This window comes from Salvelinus fontinalis, chromosome 24, assembly GCF_029448725.1.
Source record: "Salvelinus fontinalis isolate EN_2023a chromosome 24, ASM2944872v1, whole genome shotgun sequence".
Lineage (NCBI taxonomy): Eukaryota > Metazoa > Chordata > Actinopteri > Salmoniformes > Salmonidae > Salvelinus > Salvelinus fontinalis.
This window is the reverse complement of record NC_074688.1, coordinates 12,453,099-12,475,112: the sequence shown is the minus strand read 5'-3', so window position 1 is coordinate 12,475,112 and position 22,014 is coordinate 12,453,099. Positions and strand designations below refer to the sequence as shown.

Genomic DNA, 22,014 nt, shown 5'->3' with positions numbered 1-22,014 from the left:
CCCCCCCAAGATTTTTTTGGGGTGAGCCTCTCAGGCTTCCGTGCTAGCTGCGTCCTTCATAACGCCGGTTCCTCTCTCCGGTTGCCTCTGCTCTCCTAACTGCCTCCAGCTTTTCCCATGGGAGGCGATCCTTTCCAGCCAGGATCTCCTCCCATGTGTAGCAACCCTTGCTGTCCAAAACGTCCTCCCATGTCCATTTCTCCTTTCTCTGCTCTTGCTGCCGCTGCTTGTTACCCCGCTGCTTGGTCCTCGGTTGTTGGGTGGTTCTGTAACGGTTTTCTTCCATAGGTGAAGGAGAGGACCAAAACGCAGCGCGGCTAGTGTTCAACATGATTTAATAAAGAATATATTAGAACACTACAAACAACAAAACAAGAAATGTGAAAACCGAAACAGTCCTATCTGGTGCAGAACACAAAGACAGAAGACAACCACCCACAATCCCCAACACAAAACAAGCCACCTACATATGATTCTCAATCAGGGACAACGATTGACAGCTGCCTCTGATTGAGAACCATATTAGGCTGAACACAGAAACAGACAAACTAGACACACAACATAGAATGCCCACCCAGCTTACGTCCTGACCAATACTAAAACAAGCAAAACACATAAGCACTATGGTCAGGACGTGACACAAGTACAGTGAAATGCCTTTCCTGCAAGCTCTAACCCCAGCAATGCAGTAATCAATAACAATGTAATACTAAAAATAACAAGGTAGAACAAAAACAGTCCGTTTAAATGTATGTGTGTGCAAATGATGGAGTGAGAGTTTGTGTGTGTAAGTGTGTAGGGCCCTGTGAGTGTGCATAGAGACAGTGGTAAGAATAAAACAGAAGGGTCATATTTGTCCTTGTAGCCATTTTGTTAGCTATTTAGCTGTCTTATGGCACGAAGCTGTTCAGGAGCCTGTTGATATCAGACTTTATGCACCAGTACCGCTTGCCATGCGGAAGCAGAGAGAAGTGTCCAAGGCTTTTGAGCATCTGAGGGTCCATGCCAAACCTTTTCAACCTCCTGAGAGGGAAGAGGCACTGCCTCGGCTTCTTCACGACTGAGCGTGTGTGGACCATTTCAAGTCTTTAGTGATTTGGACACCAACAAACTTTGAAGCTCTCGACCCGCTCCACTGCAGCCCTGTCGATGTGGATGGGGGCGTGCTCACCCCCCACCATTTCCTGTAGTCCATGATCAACTCCTTGGTCTTACTGACGGGGAGGGAGAGGTTGTTGTTCCGGCACCACACTGCCAGGTCACCGACCTCCTCCCTGTAGGCTGTCTCATCGTCGCCGGTGATCAGACCTACCACTGTCATCAGCAAACGTGATGATGGTGTTGGAGTTGTGCATGGCCACGCAATTGTGGGTCAACAGGGAGTACAGGGGGGGACTAAGCACACACCCCTGTGGGGACCCCGTGTTGAGGGTCAGCGTGTTCGGCTCGTCGGGAAATCGAGGATCCAGTTGCAGAGGGAGGTGTTCAGTTCCAGTGTCCTAAGCTTGGTGACTGGCGTGGGTGACTAGCGTGGAGGGGACAATGGTGTTAAACGCTGAGCCTTATTCATCTATTCTAGGTGGGTGAGGGCAGTGTGGAGCGCAATTGAGATTGCGTCGTCTATGGGTCTGTTGGGGCAGTATACAAATTGGAGTGGGTCTATGGTGTCTAGGATGATGGAGTTGATGTGTGCCATAGCCAGCCTCTCAAAGCACTTCATGTGCTACAGGGCGGTAGTCATTGTGGCATGAAGCCTTAGAGTTCTTGGGAACAGGAATGATGGTGGTCATCTTAAAATGTGGGGATAACAGACTGTGATATCAGGAGGTTGAAAATTACAGTAAATATGCCTGCCAGCTGTTCTGCGCATTCTCTGACTAAGCACCCTGGAATACCATCGGGCTTTGAGGGTGTTCACCTGATTAAAGACTTTACTCACATCACATTAGTACTTTTCCCACCACTGCTGTGGGGACATCGCCGATGCATTTCAAATCAAATCAAACTTTATTTTGTCTCCTGCGCCAAATACAACATGTGTAGTCCTTAACGTGAAATGCTTACTTAACCAACAGTGCAGTTCAAGAAAGTGAAGAAAATATTTACCAAATAAACAAAAAATTATAAAAAGTAACACAATAATATAACAATAACGAGGCTATATACAGGGGGTACCGGTACCGAGTCAATGTGCGGGGGTACAGGTTAGTCAAGGTAATTTGTAGGTAGTTGTGAAGTAATTATGCATAGATAATAAACAGCAAATAACAGCAGTGTAAAAAACAAATTGGGGGGGGGGGGGGGTTGTCAATGTAAATAATCCGGTGACCATTTGATTAATTGTTCAGCAGTCTTATGGCTTGGAGGTAGAAGCTGTTAAGGAGCCCTTTGGTCCTAGACTTGGCACTCCAGTACTGCTTGCCGTGCACTAGCAGAGAAAACTGTCTATGACTTGGGTGACGGAGTCTCTGACAATGTTTTGGGCTTTCCTCTGACACTGCCTAGTATACAGGTCCTGGATGGCAGGAAGCTTGGCCCCAGTGATGTACTGGGCCGTATGCACTACCCTCTGTAGTGCCTTACGGTCAGATGCCGAGCAGTTACCATACCAGGCGGTGATGCAACCGGTCAGGATGCTCTCGATGGTGCAGCTGTAGAACTTTTTGAGGATCTGGGGAGCCATGCCATGTCTCCTGAGGGGGAAAATGTGTTGTCGTGGCCTCTTCACGACTGTCTTGGTGTGTTTGGACCATGATAGTTTGTTGGTGACGTGGACACCAAGTAACTTGAAACTCTCGACCTGAGACTCCACTACAGCCCCTTCGATGTTAATGGGGGACTGTTCAGTCCGCCTTTTCCTGTAGTCCACAATCATCTACTTTGTCTTGATCACGTTGCAGGACCAGATAGGGGTAAAGCAGTAGTAGAATAGGGTGGTGGGTTTGAATGAGTGTAGGGTTAGATGGAAGACAATTTATAGTTTTTTTCCCCTTTCGCCTTTTTGTGGCTCAAAGTATAATGGGTTAATACCCTAGACTAGTTGGTGTCGGTACTGCAACATACACTGAGTGTACAAAACATTAGGAATGCCTTCCTAATATTGAGTTGCACCCCCAGTTTAATTTTGTCAGGGCATGGATCCACAGGAATGCTGGCCCATGTTGACTCCAATGCTTCCCACAGTTGTGTCAAATTGGCTGGATGTATTTTGGGTGGTGGACCACTCTTCATATACACAGAAACTGTTGAGCATGAAAAACCAAATCGCATTGCAGTTCTTGACACACTCAATCTGGTGCGCCTGGTACCGACTACCATACCCCGTTCAAAGGCACTTAAATATTTTGTCTTGCCCATTCACCCTCTCAATGGCACACATACACAATCCATGTCTCAAGTCTCAAAAATCGTTCTTTAACCTGTCTCCTCCCCTTCATCTACGCTGATTGAAGTGGATTTAACAGGTGACCTCAATAAGGGATCATAGCTTTCACCTGGTCAGTCCATGTAATGGAAACGTTTTGTACACTCAGTGTATTTGGATGCCAACCACCATAAAACCTAATCCAAGAAGAACATTGAGCCATTAAATGTACTACCAGTGAAATAATATGGGACTAAAAACAATGCCTACAATGAATATTATTTGATAGACTAGAAGTTTGGTAATGTTTAGGCTGTTACAAATGATATAAGTGGATTCTGTCAACTTTGAGAAAAACGATTTAGTTGAACCTGTTGCTCATGAGCGTATCTGCCATCACTATAATGTTCCCACCTAATCTAGATTTACATTTTAGTAATTTAAAAGATCTCTTCTTCTTTAATCATTGAGGACATGTATTTCCATTAAGGGCATTTGTATATCTGGCCCGCGTTACCCTGTTGTGGGAGTTTAAATCGGGTGAAAGGTGATTGCAAAGGTGATGTAGTTAACCACGTGGAGTAATGAGCAGGCTTCTGTGATTTCACATGCGAAAGTGATTACTTTTGATAAACGCGTTGTCTTCCCGATTGAAATTAGTTCGAATGTTCTAACATGTGTTTTTTATGGAGATGAGACGATGCACCTAGCTGCCTTCTTGACAACATGACCGAGCGGCGCATAGAACTATTTGATTTGAGAAAGGTGCTCCTCCCTCCCCGCTTTCGTTCGATTACGTGCCGGGCCATTGCCAGGTTCAAACCGGTCCATCTTAATATAACGCCCCCAGTATTAGCGCTGTCACTCGGCTTTCTTGTCATATATAGGAACATCCCTGATGAAACTCACAATTGTGCAACTTCAACCCACTTTTTGCAGTAGAAGGCTCTGACCCGGTACAGAACTTGGAGGGGCAAATAAAGCTTTCCGATATCAGTTTTTCTGTTATTAACTCCGTAGCCGATCATTGTCCTCGACTCTACTGAAGATGGATGCACTTCATATTTTGCAGACAAACTTTGTGTCTATTGTAATCGGCTTTGTCGTTATTCTTTTACTGTGGATGAATCGAGGCAAACAATGCAACTCGCGTTTGCCTCCTGGTCCTGCACCGATTCCTCTGCTCGGTAACTCGTTACGAATGGATGTGAAAGCGCCATACAAGCTCTACATGGAGGTCAGTCAAATACTTGAGCTAGATCAGTGTGCAAGGTTATGTCAAAGACATAGAATAAGGGTGTAGAATGAGATATACATTTAATTACTTTTCAACAGAACTTGGCAAAAATGCTTTATTTTCATTCATACAAGCTAAATGTAGGCTAGATTATTATTGTTTTACATTATTTTCTGTGTTGGTTATTGTAGCAACAAAGCAGTTCAGTATTTTCATGTGACTGCTTAGTTACCAGCCTACTGTACATTTTTATTGAATTGCCCCTCTTGTTTCAATATTCATCCAAAGTTTACTACATGCATGTATTTGAGAACTGAAAAAGTGTGTGTATATATATATATATATGTATATTATTATATATATTATATTGTATATATATATATATTAAGAAGGAAATATATATATATATATATATATATATATATACACACACACACTTTTTCATTTCTCAAAATATATATATATATATATATCTATCTATCGATTCCATAAATTAATGTGTGGAATTTCTTTCCTTCTTAATGCGTTTGAGCCAATCAGTTGTGTTGTGACAAGGACATTTTCGGTATTGACTGACCTTCATGTCTTAAACCCACAGCCTTTGTGCATTTACTACTACTTTTTTTTACTTTTTTTATTTTTATTTCATCTTTATTTAACCAGGTAGGCTAGTTGAGAACAAGTTCTCATTTGCAAATGCTGTCAGAGCTGCTAGGAGTACTGGGTGGAGGAGTCAAGCACAGAGAGCAGGGTTTCAAGAAAGTGGATTTATTTTCCAGTCGACAGGAAAAACGATCATGCCCTAAACACACGGGCGCATGAAAAGACGAGTCCAAAAACACAGGACTAAACTGTCCAGGAAAAATTAATAAATCCACATAACAAATCCAACACCAAATTACAGAAACAAGCCCGCACAACAGCCAGCGGGCTTACTGCCCTTAAATAGCCTACCCACAAAACTAAACTCAAAACAGGTGCACCCAATCAGCCCAAACTAACAGAAACAAAAAGAAAAGAATCGATGGCAGCTAGTAGGCCGGTGACGACGACCTCCGAGCGCCGCCCGAACAGGAAGAGGCACCATCTTCGGCGGGATTCGTGACAACTGCGACCTGGCCAAGATAAAGCATAGCAGTGTGAACAGACAACAACACAGAGTTACACATGGAGTAAACAATAAACAAGTCAATAACATGGTAGAAAAAAGAGAATCTATATACAATGTGTGCAAAAGGCATGAGGAGGTAGGCAATAAATCGAATAATTACAATTTAGCAGATTAACACTGGAGTGATAAATCATCAGATGATCATGTGCAAGTAGAGATACTGGTGTGCAAAAGAGCAGAAAAGTAAATAAATAAAAGCAGTATGGGGGTTGAGGTAGGTAAATTGGGTGGGCTATATACCGATGGACTATGTACAGCTGCAGCGATCGGTTAGCTGCTCGGATAGCAGATGTTTAAAGTTGTTGAGGGAGATAAAAGTCTCCAACTTCAGAGATTTTTGCAATTCGTTCCAGTCGCAGGCAGCAGAGAACTGGAAGGAAAGGCGTCCAAATGAGGTTTTGGCTTTAGGGATGATCAGTGAGATACACCTGCTGGAGCGCGTGCTACGGGTGGGTGTAGCCATCGTGACCAGTGAACTGAGATAAGGCGGCACTTACCTAGCATAGCCTTGTAGATGACCTGGAGCCAGTGGGTCTGACGACGAACATGTAGCGAGGGCCAGCCGACTAGGGCATACAGGTCGCAGTGGTGGGTCGTATAAGGTGCTTTAGTAACAAAACGGATGGCACTGTGATAAACTGCATCCAGTTTGCTAAGTAGAGTATTGGAAGCTATTTTGTAGATGACATCGCCGAAGTCGAGGATCGGTAGGATAGTCAGTTTCACTAGGGTAAGTTTGGCGGCGTGAGTGAAGGAGGCTTTGTTGCGAAATAGAAAGCCGACTCTAGATTTGATTTTGGATTGGAGATGTTTGATATGAGTCTGGAAGGAGAGTTTGCAGTCTAGCCAGACACCTAGGTACTTATAGATGTCCACATATTCTAGGTCGGAACCGTCCAGGGTGGTGATGCTAGTCGGGCGTGCGGGTGCAGGCAGCGAACGGTTGAAAAGCATGCATTTGGTTTTACTAGCGTTTAAGAGCAGTTGGAGGCCACGGAAGGAGTGTTGTATGGCATTGAAGCTTGTTTGGAGGTTAGATAGCCCAGTGTCCAAGGAAGGGCCAGAAGTATACAGAATGGTGTCATCTGCGTAGAGGTGGATCAGGGAATCGCCCGCAGCAAGAGCAACATCATTGATATATACAGAGAAAAGAGTCGGCCCGAGAATTGAACCCTGTGGTACCCCCATAGAGACTGCCAGAGGACCGGACAACATGCCCTCCGATTTGACACACTGAACTCTGTCTGCAAAGTAGTTGGTGAACCAGGCAAGGCAGTCATTAGAAAAACCGAGGCTACTGAGTCTGCCGATAAGAATATGGTGATTGACAGAGTCGAAAGCCTTGGCCAGGTTGATGAAGACGGCTGCACAGTAATGTCTTTTATCGATGGCGGTTATGATATCGTTTAGTACCTTGAGCGTGGCTGAGGTGTACCCGTGACCGGCTCGGAAACCGGATTGCACAGCGGAGAAGGTACGGTGGGATTCGAGATGGTCAGTGATCTGTTTGTTGACTTGGCTTTCGAAGACCTTAGATAGGCAGGGCAGGATGGATATAGGTCTGTAACAGTTTGGGTCCAGGGTGTCTCCCCCTTTGAAGAGGGGGATGACCGCGGCAGCTTTCCAATCCTTGGGGATCTCAGATGATACGAAGGAGAGGTTGAACAAGCTGGTAATAGGGGGTGCGGCAATGGCGGCGGACAGTTTCAGAAATAGGGGGTCCAGATTGTCAAGCCCAGATGATTTGTATGGGTCCAGGTTTTCCAGCTCTTTCAGAACATCTGCTATCTGGATATGGGTAAAGGAGAAGCTGGGGAGGCTTGGGCGAGTAGCAGCGGGGGGGGCTGTTGGCCAAGGTTGGAGTCGCCAGGAGGAAGGCATGGCCAGCCATTGAGAAATGCTTGTTGAAGTTTTAGATTATCACGGATTTATCGGTGGTGACCGTGCTACCTAGCCTCAGTGCAGTGGGCAGCTGGGAGGAGGTGCTCTTGTTCTCCATGGACTTTACAGTATCCCAGAACTTTTTGGAGTTAGAGCTACAGGATGCAAATTTCTGCTTGAAAAAGCTGGCCTTTGCTTTCCTGACTGACTGCGTGTATTGGTTCCTGACTTCCCTGAACAGTTGCATATCGCGGGGGCTCTTCGATGCTATTGCAGTTCGCCACAGGATGTTTTTGTGCTGGTCGAGGGCAGTCAGGTCTGGAGTGAACCAAGGGCTATATCTGTTCTTAGTTCTGCACCTTTTGAACGGAGTATGCTTGTCTAATATGGTGAGGAAGTAACTTTTAAAGAATGACCAGGCATCCTCAACTGACGGGATGAGGTTAATATCCTTCCAGGGTACCCGGGCCAGGTAGATTAGAAAGGCCTGCTCGCAGAAGTGTTTTAGGGAGCGTTTGACAGTGATGAGGGGTGGTCGTTTGACCGCGGACCCGTAGCGGATACAGGCAATGAGGCAGTGATCGCTGAGATCTTGATTGAAGACAGCAGAGGTGTATTTGGAGGGCAAGTTGGTCAGGATAATGTCTATTAGGGTGCCCATGTTTACGGCTTTAGGATTGTACCTGGTGGGTTCCTTGATGATTTGTGTGAGATTGAGGGCATCAAGCTTAGATTGTAGGACTGCCGGGGTGTTAAGCACATCCCAGTTTAGGTCACCTAACAGAACAAACTCTGAAGCTAGATGGGGAGTGATCAATTCACAGATGGTGTCCAGGGCACAGCTGGGAGCTGATGGGGTCGGTAGCAGGCGGCAACAGTGAGAGACTTATTTCTGGAGAGATGAATTTTTTAAAATTAGAAGTTCGAACTGTTTGGGCATAGACCTGGAAAGTATGACAGAACTTTGCTGGCTATCTCTGCAGTAGATTGCAACTCCTCCCCCTTTGGCAGTTCTATCTTGACAAAGTGTTATAGTTGGGTATGGAAATCTCAGAATTTTTGGTGGCCTCCCTAAGCCAGGATTCAGACACGGCAAGGACATCAGGGTTGGCAGAGTGTGCTAAAGCGGTGAGTAAGACAAACTTAGGGAGGAGGCTTCTGATGTTGACATGCATGAGGCCAAGGCTTTTTCGATCACAGAAGTCAACAAATGAGGGTGCCTGGGGACATGCAGGGCCTGGGTCTACCTCCACATCATCCGAGGAACAGAGGAGTAGTAGGATGAGGGTGCGGCTAAAGGCTATCAAAACTGGTCGCCTAGAGTGTTGGGGACAAGGAATAAAAGGAGCAGATTTATGGGCGTGGTAGAATAGATTCTGGGCATAATGTGCAGACAGGGGTATGGTGGGGCACGGGTACAGCGGAGGCAAGCCCAGGCACTGGGTGATGATAAGAGAGGTTGTATCTCTGGACATGCTGGTCTCAATGGGTGAGGTCACCGCATGTGTGGGAGGTGGGACAAAGGAGGTATCAGAGGTACGGAGAGTGGAACTACGGGGTCCATTGCAAATCAAAACAATGATAACTAGCCTGAACAACAGTATGCAAGGCATATTGATATTTGAGAGAGACATACAGTAAGGCATAAAGTGATTACAGGTCTTGATTGGGAGAGCTAGCTAAAACAACAGGTGAGATAACAGCAGCTAGTCAGCTAACACAGCAACAGCAGGTAAAAATGGCGACGACTAGGCAGAGAGGGTCGGATTAACTACACACAGAGCCTGAGTTAAAACACAGAGCCGACAGATAAAACACAAATAAACAGAATGGAGTACCGTGAATTAATGGACAGTCCGGCAGGCATCAGCTATGTAGCCAAGTGATCATAGTGTCCAGGGGGCAGCCGTAGATGGAGCAGGGAAGCCGCCACTAAGCTAGAACGCGGCGTTTAAAGTTAGTAGCCCGGGGGGTGGTCTGCTCAGACGGAGGGGGTCTGCTCAGACGGAGGCCGGTTGAGGGCACAGTGGATGGGGTATTCGTCTGCAGACCAGACGTGGTCGTGTCGACAGAGAATCCAAGCCGGATGGCGATGGCGAAAGAGAGGTTGTGATTGTAGAATTGTGTTTGCTAACTGGTGCTAGCTTCGTGGCAGTGGCGCTAGCTGCGCTAGCTGCGCTAGCTGCAAACTAGCTGTGAGGATCAGAAGTAGTGGCTCAGGGATTACGGCAGGATTCCGGCGTTGTTGTCGAGAGACAGTCCGATGCTGGTAAATTGGTGAGTAATATCCAGGCTAATAACAGGGCTGGTGTCTGTGCAGAAGGTAAAAGCTGCTAGCAGCGGCTAAAAATGGCTAAATAGCTTGTAGCTGATTAGCTGGTTAGCTACTGGGGGTTCTTGAATCTGTTCCAAAGTTAAAAAATAATAGCGATTCCGTATCACATTGGGTGAGGTAGGTTACCGGAAGGTATAATCGAATTAAAAATTGAAAAGAGATAGAAAACATTTTTTTTAAATATATACAAGAAATACGAAAAATACAAACGTACACGAGAGGACTAAACAAACACGTCTACACTGCTAAAATACAGTACATACTAACAATTAACGTCACACCTTGCCAAATTTGGACTTTTTGTATAATGTGAGGTCTTGATACTGTAGGTTAACTTTTGGTTGAACAGATTTGTGGTTGCCATAAACTTGTAATTATTTACTAGTTAACCATCAGGTGCCTTCTAAGCAAATCATTTCTATCTCCAATGCTCAGATGTCTAACAGAGTAGACACAGACACGTCCTGGTTGATATATTACTGAGGAAAAGGTGCTTCTGTAAAATATATTTGGGAACCAGTGGCGTGTATTCATGGATGCCAGGCTTCCGAAAAATGTTGACACATTTATTTTGTTTTAAATCTTTTGTCTCTGTGTTTCATAATTTCCCTTCAATTCGCAAGAAGCTGAACGCATCTCACAGGAGAAAGCATCTGAGCGAGCGAAACAACGCCCCCCTGTCTTTCTAGTTGTAGGCCATCTGTCTGATGCTGTCTGGTCCAAACGAGTATGACAATGTTTCAAACTCACTTTGTGGAATTCAAAATGACGATGCTTGTCTTTCATAATTCAGATATACAGTACCAGTTAAACGTGTGGACACACTTACTCATTCCGGGGGTTTTCTTTCTTTTTACTATTTTCTACATTGATGAATAATAGAAGACACCAAAACTATGAAATAACACATGGAATCATGTAGTAAACAAAAAAGTGTGAAACAAATAAAAAATATGTTTTATGAGATTCTTCAAAGAAGCCACACTTTGCCTTGATGACAGCAATAATAATATTGGCATTCTCTCAACCAGCTTCATGAGGTTGTCACCTGGAATGCATTTCAGTTAACAGGTGTGCCTTGTTTAAAGTTAATTTGTGGAATTTATGTATACAAAATATAGCCCTATTTGTAAAAAATCCATATTGTGGCAAGAGCAGCTCAAATAAGTAAGAGAAATGAAAGTCCATCATTGGCAGCTTAGCTTGGTTAGTGGCTCTGTGAAGCAGACTTCAACCTGTCGGTTCAGAGGGATTCCGGGACAAGAAATAGCGGTCCTAACTGTTAAAAGCTAACCACGTCGATGGCATTGGCATTTCTCTATAAGTAGGGTGAGTCAACATATTTTTCTACTTGCACGAAGGCCAGAAATCAGAAGCATGGACAGGCACGTCATATTTAGCTTATGTTGATTGGACTAAATTGTTTTTGGTATCTTTTAGTTGTCACTGTATTAGACTAAGCAGAGGTGATTTGATGATGCTGAAATGTTGAAGTTGAAATGGTGCTGGAATAGCTACTGTTTTCTTTGCGATTTGTGGTAACTGTTGTTCTAAATCAGTAGTTTTGTAGTGGTCCAAAAATTGTTGGAAACATGAACTTGCTTGACCATGCTGTAGGTCATGTAATTGTCTGTTACTGTACATGCAATATGCTTTGTGGACTTCACTGGAGAGAGGTTGCTCTCCGGTTTTGTGATAAAACAAAGGTGTTTTACAAAAGGCTTTGAAGTATTTGTAGTTAATCACATCAGTAATGTTAGTTCATCATATCAGAGCTGTAGCGCCGCCCACTGGTGAAGTGGAGCAGAGCATGCTGGGCGATCTCCAGCTCAGAGAAGATCAGCTTGAGAGAAGTCAAGTGAGAGAAAGTTCCAGCCATCCTTGTGTTTTCATACCAGTTAGCTTTCATTGTATTATATTACATATTTCATATCTTTCAGGTGTTTATGTCTGAAGATGCGCTCTGCGAGGATAATGTTGTAGTTATGGTTATGCTAATTAGTAGTTTCTATCACTAGCTACTATAGTTATTGTGCTCTGGCTAGCTCTGTTTTGATTGTCATCATTTCGGACATTTAGGGTAATGCGTCGTTTATATGCCCTGTAATTGTATACGTGTATGGTACATCATTATAGGGGTATTAGATCAAATGTCACTGTTTAGAGGTATTCAAGTTAATAGCGCAATTGTAGCCTTGTACTGAAGATGGTGGTGGTATGCTTTGTAGTACAGGTGCGGCGGCTCCCCTATGATGTCAAATGAGTACAGTCAGATTCAAGTTTCTTTGCACTGTGTGGTCCTGTATAGCATTAAGTCATCATAGTCATGTTAAACCATGCATATTGTTTATAAGAGATGTGATTTGGAGATTGTATTCTGTCATTTACTATTGTATCTTTATTTATCTCTTTACTTGCAGACCACGCACGCACACACACACACACACTTTGGTTGAAGCAAGTTGCCAGACCACTAAGTGCCTTATCCCATCCATACTACATACACTGTGCGGTGCTGTTCTGTGCCTGTGCATCTTAACCATTATTAAACCACCTGTAACGGCTTTCTTCCTCTTCGTCTGAGGAGGAGTAGGAAATATCGGACCAATGTGCAGCGTGGTAAGTGTCCATAATAGATTTTTAATAAATCAAAATGAACACAGAACAAAAAGAACAAAACACGAACAAACAACCGAAACAGTCCCGTATGGTGCAAACACTGAAACAGGAAACAACCACCCGCAACACACAATGGAAAACAGGCTACTTAAATATGGCTTCCAAGGGCCTCCCGGGTGGCGCAGTGGTCTAGGGCACTGCATCGCAGTGCTAACTGCGCCACCAGAGTCTCTGGGTTCGCCCCCAGGCTCTGTCGCAGCCGGCCGCGACCGGGAGGTCCGTGGGGCGACGCACAATTGGGCTAGCGTCGTCCGGGTTAGGGAGGGTTTGGCCGGTAGGGATTTCCTTGTCTCATCGCGCTCCAGCGACTCCTGTGGCGGGCTGGGCGCAGTGCGCGCTGACCAAGGGGGCCAGGTGCACGGTGTTTCCTCCGACACATTGGTGCGGCTGGCTTCCGGGTTGGAGGCGTGCTGTGTTAAAGAAGCAGTGCGACTTGGTTGGGTTGTGCCTCGGAGGACGCATGGCTTTCGACCTTCGTCTCTCCCGAGCCCGTACGGGAGTTGTAGCGATGAGACAAGATAGTAATTACTAGCGATTGGATACCACGAAAATTGGGGGGAAAGGGGATATAAAAAAAATATTTTAAAAAAAATAAAAAATATGGCTTCCAATCAGAGACAACGACTGACACCTGCCTCTGATTGAGAACCATACTAGGCCAAACACATAGAAATATAACAACAGAACAAAACATAGAAAAACAACATGGAATGCCCACCCCAACTCACGCCCTGACCAACTAAAATAAAAATATTAAAAAAGAACTAAGGTCAGAACGTGACAGTACCCCCCCCCCCCCCCAAAGGTGCGGACTTCGGCCGTAAAACCTGAACCTATAGGGGAGGATCTGGGTGGGTATTTCACCGCGGTGGCGGCTCTGGTGCGGGACGTGGACCCCACTCCACCATAGTCTTGGCCCACTTATGTGGTGCCTTTGGAGTGGCGACCCTCGCCGCCGACTTCGGGCTGGGGACCCTTTCAGAGGGTCCCGAATAGACAGGAGACTCCGGCAGCGCCGGACAGGCGGGAGACTCCGGTTGCTCCGGACAGGACGGAGACTCCGGTTGCTCCGGACAGGACGGAGACTCCGGCTGCTCCGGACAGGAGGGAGACTACGGCTGCTCCGGACAGGAGGGAGACTCCTGCTGCTCCGGACAGGAGGGCGCTGTTGGAGGCCTCATGCCATGGATCCTCACTGGAGGCTTCGTGCCGTGGATCGTCACTGGAGGCTTCGTGCCGTGGATCGTCACTGGAGGCTTCGTGCCGTGGATCGTCACTGGAGGCTTCGTGCCGTGGATCGTCACTGGAGGCTTCGTGCCGTGGATCGTCACTGGAGGCTTCGTGCCGTGGATCGTCACTGGAGGCTTCGTGCCGTGGATCGTCACTGGAGGCTTCGTGCCGTGGATCGTCACTGGAGGCTTCGTGCCGTGGATCGTCACTGGAGGCTTCGTGCCGTGGATCGTCACTGGAGGCTTCGTGCCGTGGATCGTCACTGGAGGCTTCGTGCCGTGGATCGTCACTGGAGGCTTCGTGCCGTGGATCGTCACTGGAGGCTTTGTGCCGTGGATCATCACTGGAGGCTTCTTGCCATGGATATCACTGGAGGCTTCTTGCCATGGATTATCACTGGATTGGAGAGACACACAGGAGGCCTGGCTCTGGGAGAAGGCACAGGACTCACCAGGATGGGGAGACATGCAGGAGGGTTAGTGCTTAGCACAGACACAGAACTCACCAGGCTGGGGAGACATGCAGGAGGCCTTGTCCTTGGTAGAGGCACCGGATGCACTGGAAGTGGAGGCTCACTGGCGTTCTTGAGCGCAGAGCTAGCACCACTCGTCCTGGCTGGATATCCCCTGTAGCCCGGCAAGTGCGGGGAGTTGGAACAGGCCGCACTGGGCTGTGCTGGCGAACTGGAGACACCGTGCGTAGGGCTGGTGCATTATACCCCGGGCCGAGGAGACGCACTGGAGACCAGATGCGCTGAGCCGGCATCATCCCTCCTGGCTCGATGCCCACTCTAGCCCGGCCGATTCGAGGAGCTGTGATGTAGCGCACCGGGCTATGCGTGCGCACTGGGGACATTGTGCTTTTTCGGAGGAGCTGGAGGCATTTCCTCCCATGTCCAGGAGTCCAGAACCCTCAGCTCCTGGTTACCACGCTGCTTGGTCCTTTTCTGGTGGGTGGTTCTGTAACGGCTTTCGTCCTCTTCGTCTGAGGAGGAGTAGGAAATATCGGACCAATGTGCAGCGTGGTAAGTGTCCATAATAGATTTTTAATTAATCAAAATGAACACAGAACAAAAATAACAAAAGACGAACAAACAACCGAAACAGTCCCGTATGGTGCAAACACTGAAACAGGAAACAACCACCCACAACACACAATGGAAAACAGGCTACCTAAATATGGCTCCCAATCAGAGACAACGACTGACACCTGCCTCTGATTGAGAACCATACTAGGCCAAACACATAGAAATATAACGACAGAACAAAACATAGAAAAACAACATAGAATGCCCACCCCAACTCACGCCCTGACCAACTAAAATAAAAACATAAAAAAGGAACTAAGGTCAGAACGTGAAACCACCTCAACTGGAATTCTACCTGTCTGTCATCTGTGCCTTTACCAGTGTAATGTAGTGAACATTAAACCATAATCCAGTCCGTGTATTGATACTTGGGATTCCAGTTCCATGTTTTACGGTAGCCAGACAGCGGGAGTGATATGTCATGTGAACTGTGTAATACCAGCATACTTCTGAGTAAAGTTAAACTAAAGTTTACAAACGGCCCTGTAGCCCCTCCAGTAACCACGAGCACAACCGTTCCTTGATTTTAACTGCCGGCTTTATTCTGTAGTTGTAGTCAGAATTATCACCTTCCGTGAGAACTATAAAGTAATTGAAAATACAGTTAAGCACACTCGTACAACCTTCTTGTCTTACGAGTGACTTATTAGCTTGGTATAACTCTGAAGTGTTTACATACATAAACAGTTTAGCCGGAGCTATAACAGTATCAGATTAAACATATGAATAAAGGAAAAATACCTCATTGGCTGCTTATTACAGAAGTGAGGAAATCAAAAACTTCACACTTATTATTCCTGGCATGAATTCACGCTTCATCCTTAATTATTATAACGTCACCATTCTAACATACACACTTCAACCTTTACGAACTACACCCGAAGACATGAATATTTAGCTAACACAGCGTGTGATTGCCTTCACCTCAAAGGTGTGTTGCTACGATAATGATCCACGTTACAACAGTTATTAGCCACGTAGTTCCTCTTGTCTTATCATTTCCCACGCAAAGAAAACACGTAAATAATTCAAATAAAAAACCAACAACATAGACTTACAGGTTAATTGTCAGTTACAGCACCGACCTCAGTTCTTATAAACATACGCAATCTAAATAACTATGGATGTTACAACCATCACACGGGAGCGAACACATAAAGTAAACCTAACCTAAAGAATATACAGTCCACCAAGTCCTCACTTACAGGTGTGGTTGAATGGTCTTCTTATTGGCTCGGCCTTTAGGCCTATATATTGCAAGGCAAATGAATTGAAAGGTTATGGAGCAAGCAACGCAATTATCACAACACATAGGTTGTAATATGGTTGGGGAGGCTCGACTTCCTCAGGGATTTTACCCACACACCGCTACTGTTGGAAGCATACAATTACATGCTATAAATACACTTATTTTGACACATTTTCGATATCTAAGTGAGTATAATGTACTCTATCAATTTGCCACTGCATTTCTTGCTCTCTTGGGTCGCTCCACCACTTATCCAAAGGAATAGCAGGGCCACAATCATTTCACTTCCATGTCACACATCCCAGGACTGTCAGCTGTGCTACATATAAACCTGGGATCTAAGACATCACTGTACTGGTTCCTATAATCCTGTGGTTCTTCTCTCCTCAGCTCAGTAAGAAGTATGGCTCAGTGTTTACTGTATGGCTGGGCTCCAAACCTGTAGTGGTGATCTCTGGCTATCAGGCTATCAAGGATGCTTTTGTCACACAAGGAGAAGAGTTCAGCGGCAGAGCCAACTACCCCATGATCATGACAGTCACTAAAGGATATGGTGGGTGATTATTTAGTATTTTTTTAAATGGGAGTGGGTGGGTGTCATTGACCTTGCTACAGTCAGTCTGTGTGGAAATTACATTAGGTTTATGTTATGCTATTCTAATTATTCCTCTTTGTGCTTCTGTCATACTGTTTACTGTAGGGGTGTTGGTGAGCAGTGGGAAGAGATCTAAAGATCTTCGCAGGTTCTCGCTGATGACCCTGAAAACCCTTGGGATGGGGCGCAGGAGCATTGAAGAACGTGTCCAAGAAGAGGCTAAGATGCTGGTGAAAGCCTTCAGTGAATATGGAGGTAGATTGTTTTTCTTAGTATTTTTCTTGCCTTGGAAATATATTTTATAATTACTTTATGGGCAATATTACTCAGGTTGTTGGTATGTGAGAAACTGAAGATACATGGTTTACTGCAGAATATAGTAACAGTAACACCCATGGGGTGTACAGGGTTTTTATAGTATAGACATGTCATTTACCTGTGAACAAGTTGTAACGCTCGTCTTTAGGTGGAAGTGAGGAGGACCAAGGCGCAGCTTGGTGAATGTTCATGATGTCGAATTTTAATGATATCCAACAAAACACTGACAAAATACAAAATAACAAAACGACGTGAACAAACCTGAACTTGAGAACACAATAAAACATGAACGCACGAACAGGAAGGAACAAACGAACGAAACGAAACAGTACCGTGTGGAGAACAAACACAGACACAGCAACAATCACCCACAAACAAACAGTGAAAACAGTCAACCTTAATATGGTTCCCAATCAGAGGAAACGTAAAACACCTGCCCCTGATTTAGAACCATATCAGGCTAGTTGACAACCCTAAACCAAACATAGAAACACATAACATAGAATGCCCACCCAGCTCACGTCCTGACCAACTAAACAAGACTAAACAAAGGAAATAAGGTCAGGAACGTGACACAAGTACCATTTTAGTGCTGAGGGATTACTGATGTTTGAGGTCGTTTCGATCAAATAATTGCAGATTTCGGTTTCATTAATAAAAAAAACAAACATGAAGTGCAGTATGCCTTATGTTGTTTAAATGTTGTTATAACACAGAATTAAACAATTGATACACGTGACTGCCCGTTACTCATTTATTAACCATCATTTATTCACTTTACTTTACTTAGTTTCAGACACTTGCGCATTTATCTCATCGGAGAAAGCATTCGAGCGAAACAGCACCCCGCTGTCTCATGGAAACTATTCAGACCCCTTGACTTTTTCCACATTTTGTTACGTTACAGCCCTATTCTAAAATTGATTAAATACTTTTTTCCCTCCTCATCAGTCTACACGCAATACCCCATAATGACAAAGCGAAAACAGGTTTTTGGAAAATGTTGCAAATGTATAAAAATAAAAAACAGATATCTTATTTACATAAGTATTCAGACCCTTTGCTATGAAACCCAAAATTGAGCTCTGGTGCATCCTGTTTCCATTGATCATCCTTGATGTTTCTACAACTTGATTGTAGTCCACCTGTGGTAAATTCAATTGATTGGACATGATTTGGAAAGGCGCACACCTGTCTATATAAGGTCTTACAGTTGACAGTGCATGACAGAGCAAAAACCAAGCCATGAGGTAGAAGGAATTGTCCGTAGAGCTCCGAGACAGGATTGTGTCGAGGCACAGATCTGGGGAAGGGTACCAAATAATTTTGGCAGCATTGAAGTTTACCAAGAACACAGTGACCTCCATAATTTTTTAATTGAAGAAGTTTGGAACCACCAAGATTCTTCTAAGAAGGCAAGCAAGCATCTGAGTTGCCTCTTCACTTTTGACGTTGAGACTGGTGTTTTGCGGGTACTATTTAATGAAGCTGCCCGTTTTGGACTTGTGAGGCATCCGTTTCTCATACTAGACACTCTAATGTACTTGTCCTCTTGCTCAGTTGTGCACCGGGGCCTCCCACTCCTCTTTCTATTCTGGTTAGAGCTAGTTTGCGCTGTTCTGTGAAGGGAGTAGTACACAGCGTTGTACGAGATCTTCAGTTTCTTGGCAATTTCTCACATGGAATAGCCGCAATTTCTCAGAACAAGAATAGACTGTCGAGTTTCAGAAGAAAGTACTTTGTTTCTGGCCATTGTGAGCCTGTAATCGAACCCACAAATGCTGATGCTCCAGATACTTAACTATTCTAAAGGACAGTTTTATTGCTTCTTTAATCAGAACAGCAGTTTTCAGCTGTGCTAACATAATTGCAAAAGGGTTTTCTAATGATCAATTAGCCTTTTAAAATTATATGTTGTGTTTGCTAATCCAAGTTTGTCATTGGAACACAGGAGTGATGGTTGCTGATAATGGGCCTCTGTGCGTGTAAAGGCAGTCAATGTTGTTCTCCCCCTTAGACGAGAAGGAGCATGGATAGGACCAAGATGCGGATTGAGGGAAATAAGCCATCTTTTAATGAAGAACAGCAAACAAGACACTACAAACTACAAAACAACAAACTAACAAACCTTCAACCGTCCTGTGTGGCCCAAACACTGACACAGGAACAAACACCCACAAAACACCAGTGAAACCCTGGCTGCCTTTGTATGACTCTCAATTAGAGACAAACAATACACACCTGTCTCTAATTGAGAATCATACCAGGCCGAACACAAAACCCCACATAGAAATACAAACATAGACAAACCCACCCAACTCATGCCCTGACCAACTAAAATGAATACAAAACAAAGGAAAACAGGTCAGGAACGTGACAGAACCCCCCCCTTAAGGTGCGAACTCCGGGCGCACCAGCACAAAGTCTAGGGGAGGGTCTGGGTGGGCGTCTGTCCACGGTGGCGGCTCTGGCGGTGGACGAGGTCCCCACCCCACCATAATCAATCCCCGCTTCTTTATCCCCCTCCCAATGACCACCCTCCCACTAACCCCACCTAAATGAAGGGGCAGCACCGGGATAAGGGGCAGCACCGGGACAAGGGGCAGCACCGGGACAAGGGGCAGCACCGGGACAAGGGGCAGCACCGGGACAAGGGGCAGCACCGGGACAAGGGGCAGCACCGGGACAAGGGGCAGCACCGGGACAAGGGGCAGCACCGGGACAAGGGGCAGCACCGGGACAAGGGGCAGCACCGGGATAAGGGGCGGCAGGTCCTGGCTGAGGGACTCCGGCAGGTCCTGGCTGAGGGACTCCGGCAGGTCCGGGCTGAGTGGCAGCTCCGGACTGTAGGGCAGCTCCGGACTGTAGGGCAGCTCCGGACTGTAGGGAAGCTCCGGACTGTAGGGCAGCTCCTGACTGGCGGGCGTCTCTGGCAGCTCCTGACTGGCGGGCGTCTCTGGCAGCTCCTGACTGGCGGGCGTCTCTGGCAGCTCCTGACTGGCGGGCGTCTCTGGCAGCTCCTGACTGGCGGGCGTCTCTGGCAGCTCCTGACTGGCGGGCGTCTCTGGCAGCTCCTGACTGGCGGGCGTCTCTGGCAGCTCCTGACTGGCGGGCGTCTCTGGCAGCTCCTGACTGGCGGGCGTCTCTGGCAGCTCCTGACTGGCGGGCGTCTCTGGCAGCTCCTGACTGACGGACGGCTCTAGCGGCTCCTGACTGACGGACGGCTCTAGCGGCTCCTGACTGACGGACGGCTCTACTGGCTCGGGACAGACGGGCGGCTCTAATGGCTCGTGGCAGACGGCTGACTCAGATGGCGCTGGGCAGACAGATGGCTCAGACGGCGCTGGGCAGACAGATGGCTCAGACGGCGCTGGGCAGACAGATGGCTCAGACGGCGCTGGGCAGACAGATGGCTCAGACGGCGCTGGGCAGACGGGCCGTTCAGGCACCGCTGGGCAGACGGCAGACTCTGGCCGGCTGAGACGCACTATAGGCCTGGTGCGTGGTACCGGAACTGGAGGTACCGGGCTGAGGGCACGCACCTCAGGGCGAGTGCGGGGAGAAGGAACAGTGCGTCCAGGGCTCTGGAGACGCACAGGAGGCTTGGTGCGTGGTGCCGGAACTGGAGGCACCGGGCTGGAGACACGCACCATAGGGAGAGTACGTGGAAGAGGAACAGGGCTCTGGAGATGCACTGGAAGCCTGGTGCGTGGTGTAGACACTGGTGGTACTGAGCTGGGGTGGGAAGGTGGCGCCGGATATACCGGACCGTGAAGGAGGACACGTGCTCTTGAGCACCGAGCCTCCCCAACCTTACCAGGTTGAATGGACCCCGTAGCCCTGCCAGTGCGGCGAGGTGGAATAGCCCGCACTGGGCTATGCAGGCGAACCGGGGACACCACCTGTAAGGCTGGTGCCATGTACACCGGCCCGAGGAGACGTACTGGAGACCAGATACGTTGGGCCGGCTTCATGGCACTCGGCTCGATGCCCAACCTAGCCCTCCCAGTGCGGCAAGGTGGAATAGCCCGCACTGGGCTAAGCACGCGTACTGGGGACACCGTGCGCTTTACCGCATAACACGGTGTCTGACCAGTTCGACGCCCTCTTACTCCACGGCAAGCCCGGGGAGTTGGCTCAGGTATCCAACCCGGCTTCGCCACACTCCCCTTTAGCCCCCCCCCAAGAAATGTTTGGGTGAGCCTCTCGGGCTTCCGTGCTAGCCGCGTACCCTCATACCTGCGCTCCTGGGCTGTGGCTGCCTTCTTCTCCTCCCGAGAGCGGCGATTCACACCAACCTTAGCCCAGGGTCCTTCTCCATTGAAAATTTGCTCCCAACTCCATTCCTCTTCTCTCCATTGCCTTAGTTCTTTTTCTCTCTCCTCAATCCGCTTGGTCCTGTTGTGGTGGGTGTTTCTGTAAAGGCAGTCAATGTTGTTCTCCCCCTTAGACGAGAAGGAGCATGGATAGGACCAAGATGCGGATTGAGGGAAATAAGCCATCTTTTAATGAAGAACAGCAAACAAGACACTACAAACTACAAAACAACAAACTAACAAACCTTCAACCGTCCTGTGTGGCCCAAACACTGACACAGGAACAAACACCCACAAAACACCAGTGAAACCCTGGCTGCCTTTGTATGACTCTCAATTAGAGACAAACAATACACACCTGTCTCTAATTGAGAATCATACCAGGCCGAACACAAAACCCCACATAGAAATACAAACATAGACAAACCCACCCAACTCACGCCCTGACCAACTAAAATGAATACAAAACAAAGGAAAACAGGTCAGGAACGTGACAGTACGCCTATGTAGATATCCCATAAACAATCTGCCGTTTCCAGCTACAACAGTCAT

The 22,014-nt window shown here is 46.8% G+C and overlaps 1 protein-coding gene across 1 annotated transcript in view; it reads left to right on the top strand.

The window, feature by feature from the left end:
• Nucleotides 1–4,224: 4,224 nt before the first annotated feature.
• LOC129821682 (cytochrome P450 2M1-like) overlaps nt 4,225–22,014 on the top strand; it is a 34,122-nt gene continuing 16,332 nt past the window's right edge. The window contains 3 exon segments of the mRNA XM_055879274.1: nt 4,225–4,601; nt 16,624–16,786; nt 16,934–17,083. Coding sequence (XP_055735249.1) covers nt 4,413–4,601; nt 16,624–16,786; nt 16,934–17,083 — 502 coding nt within the window. The 5' untranslated portion in view covers nt 4,225–4,412.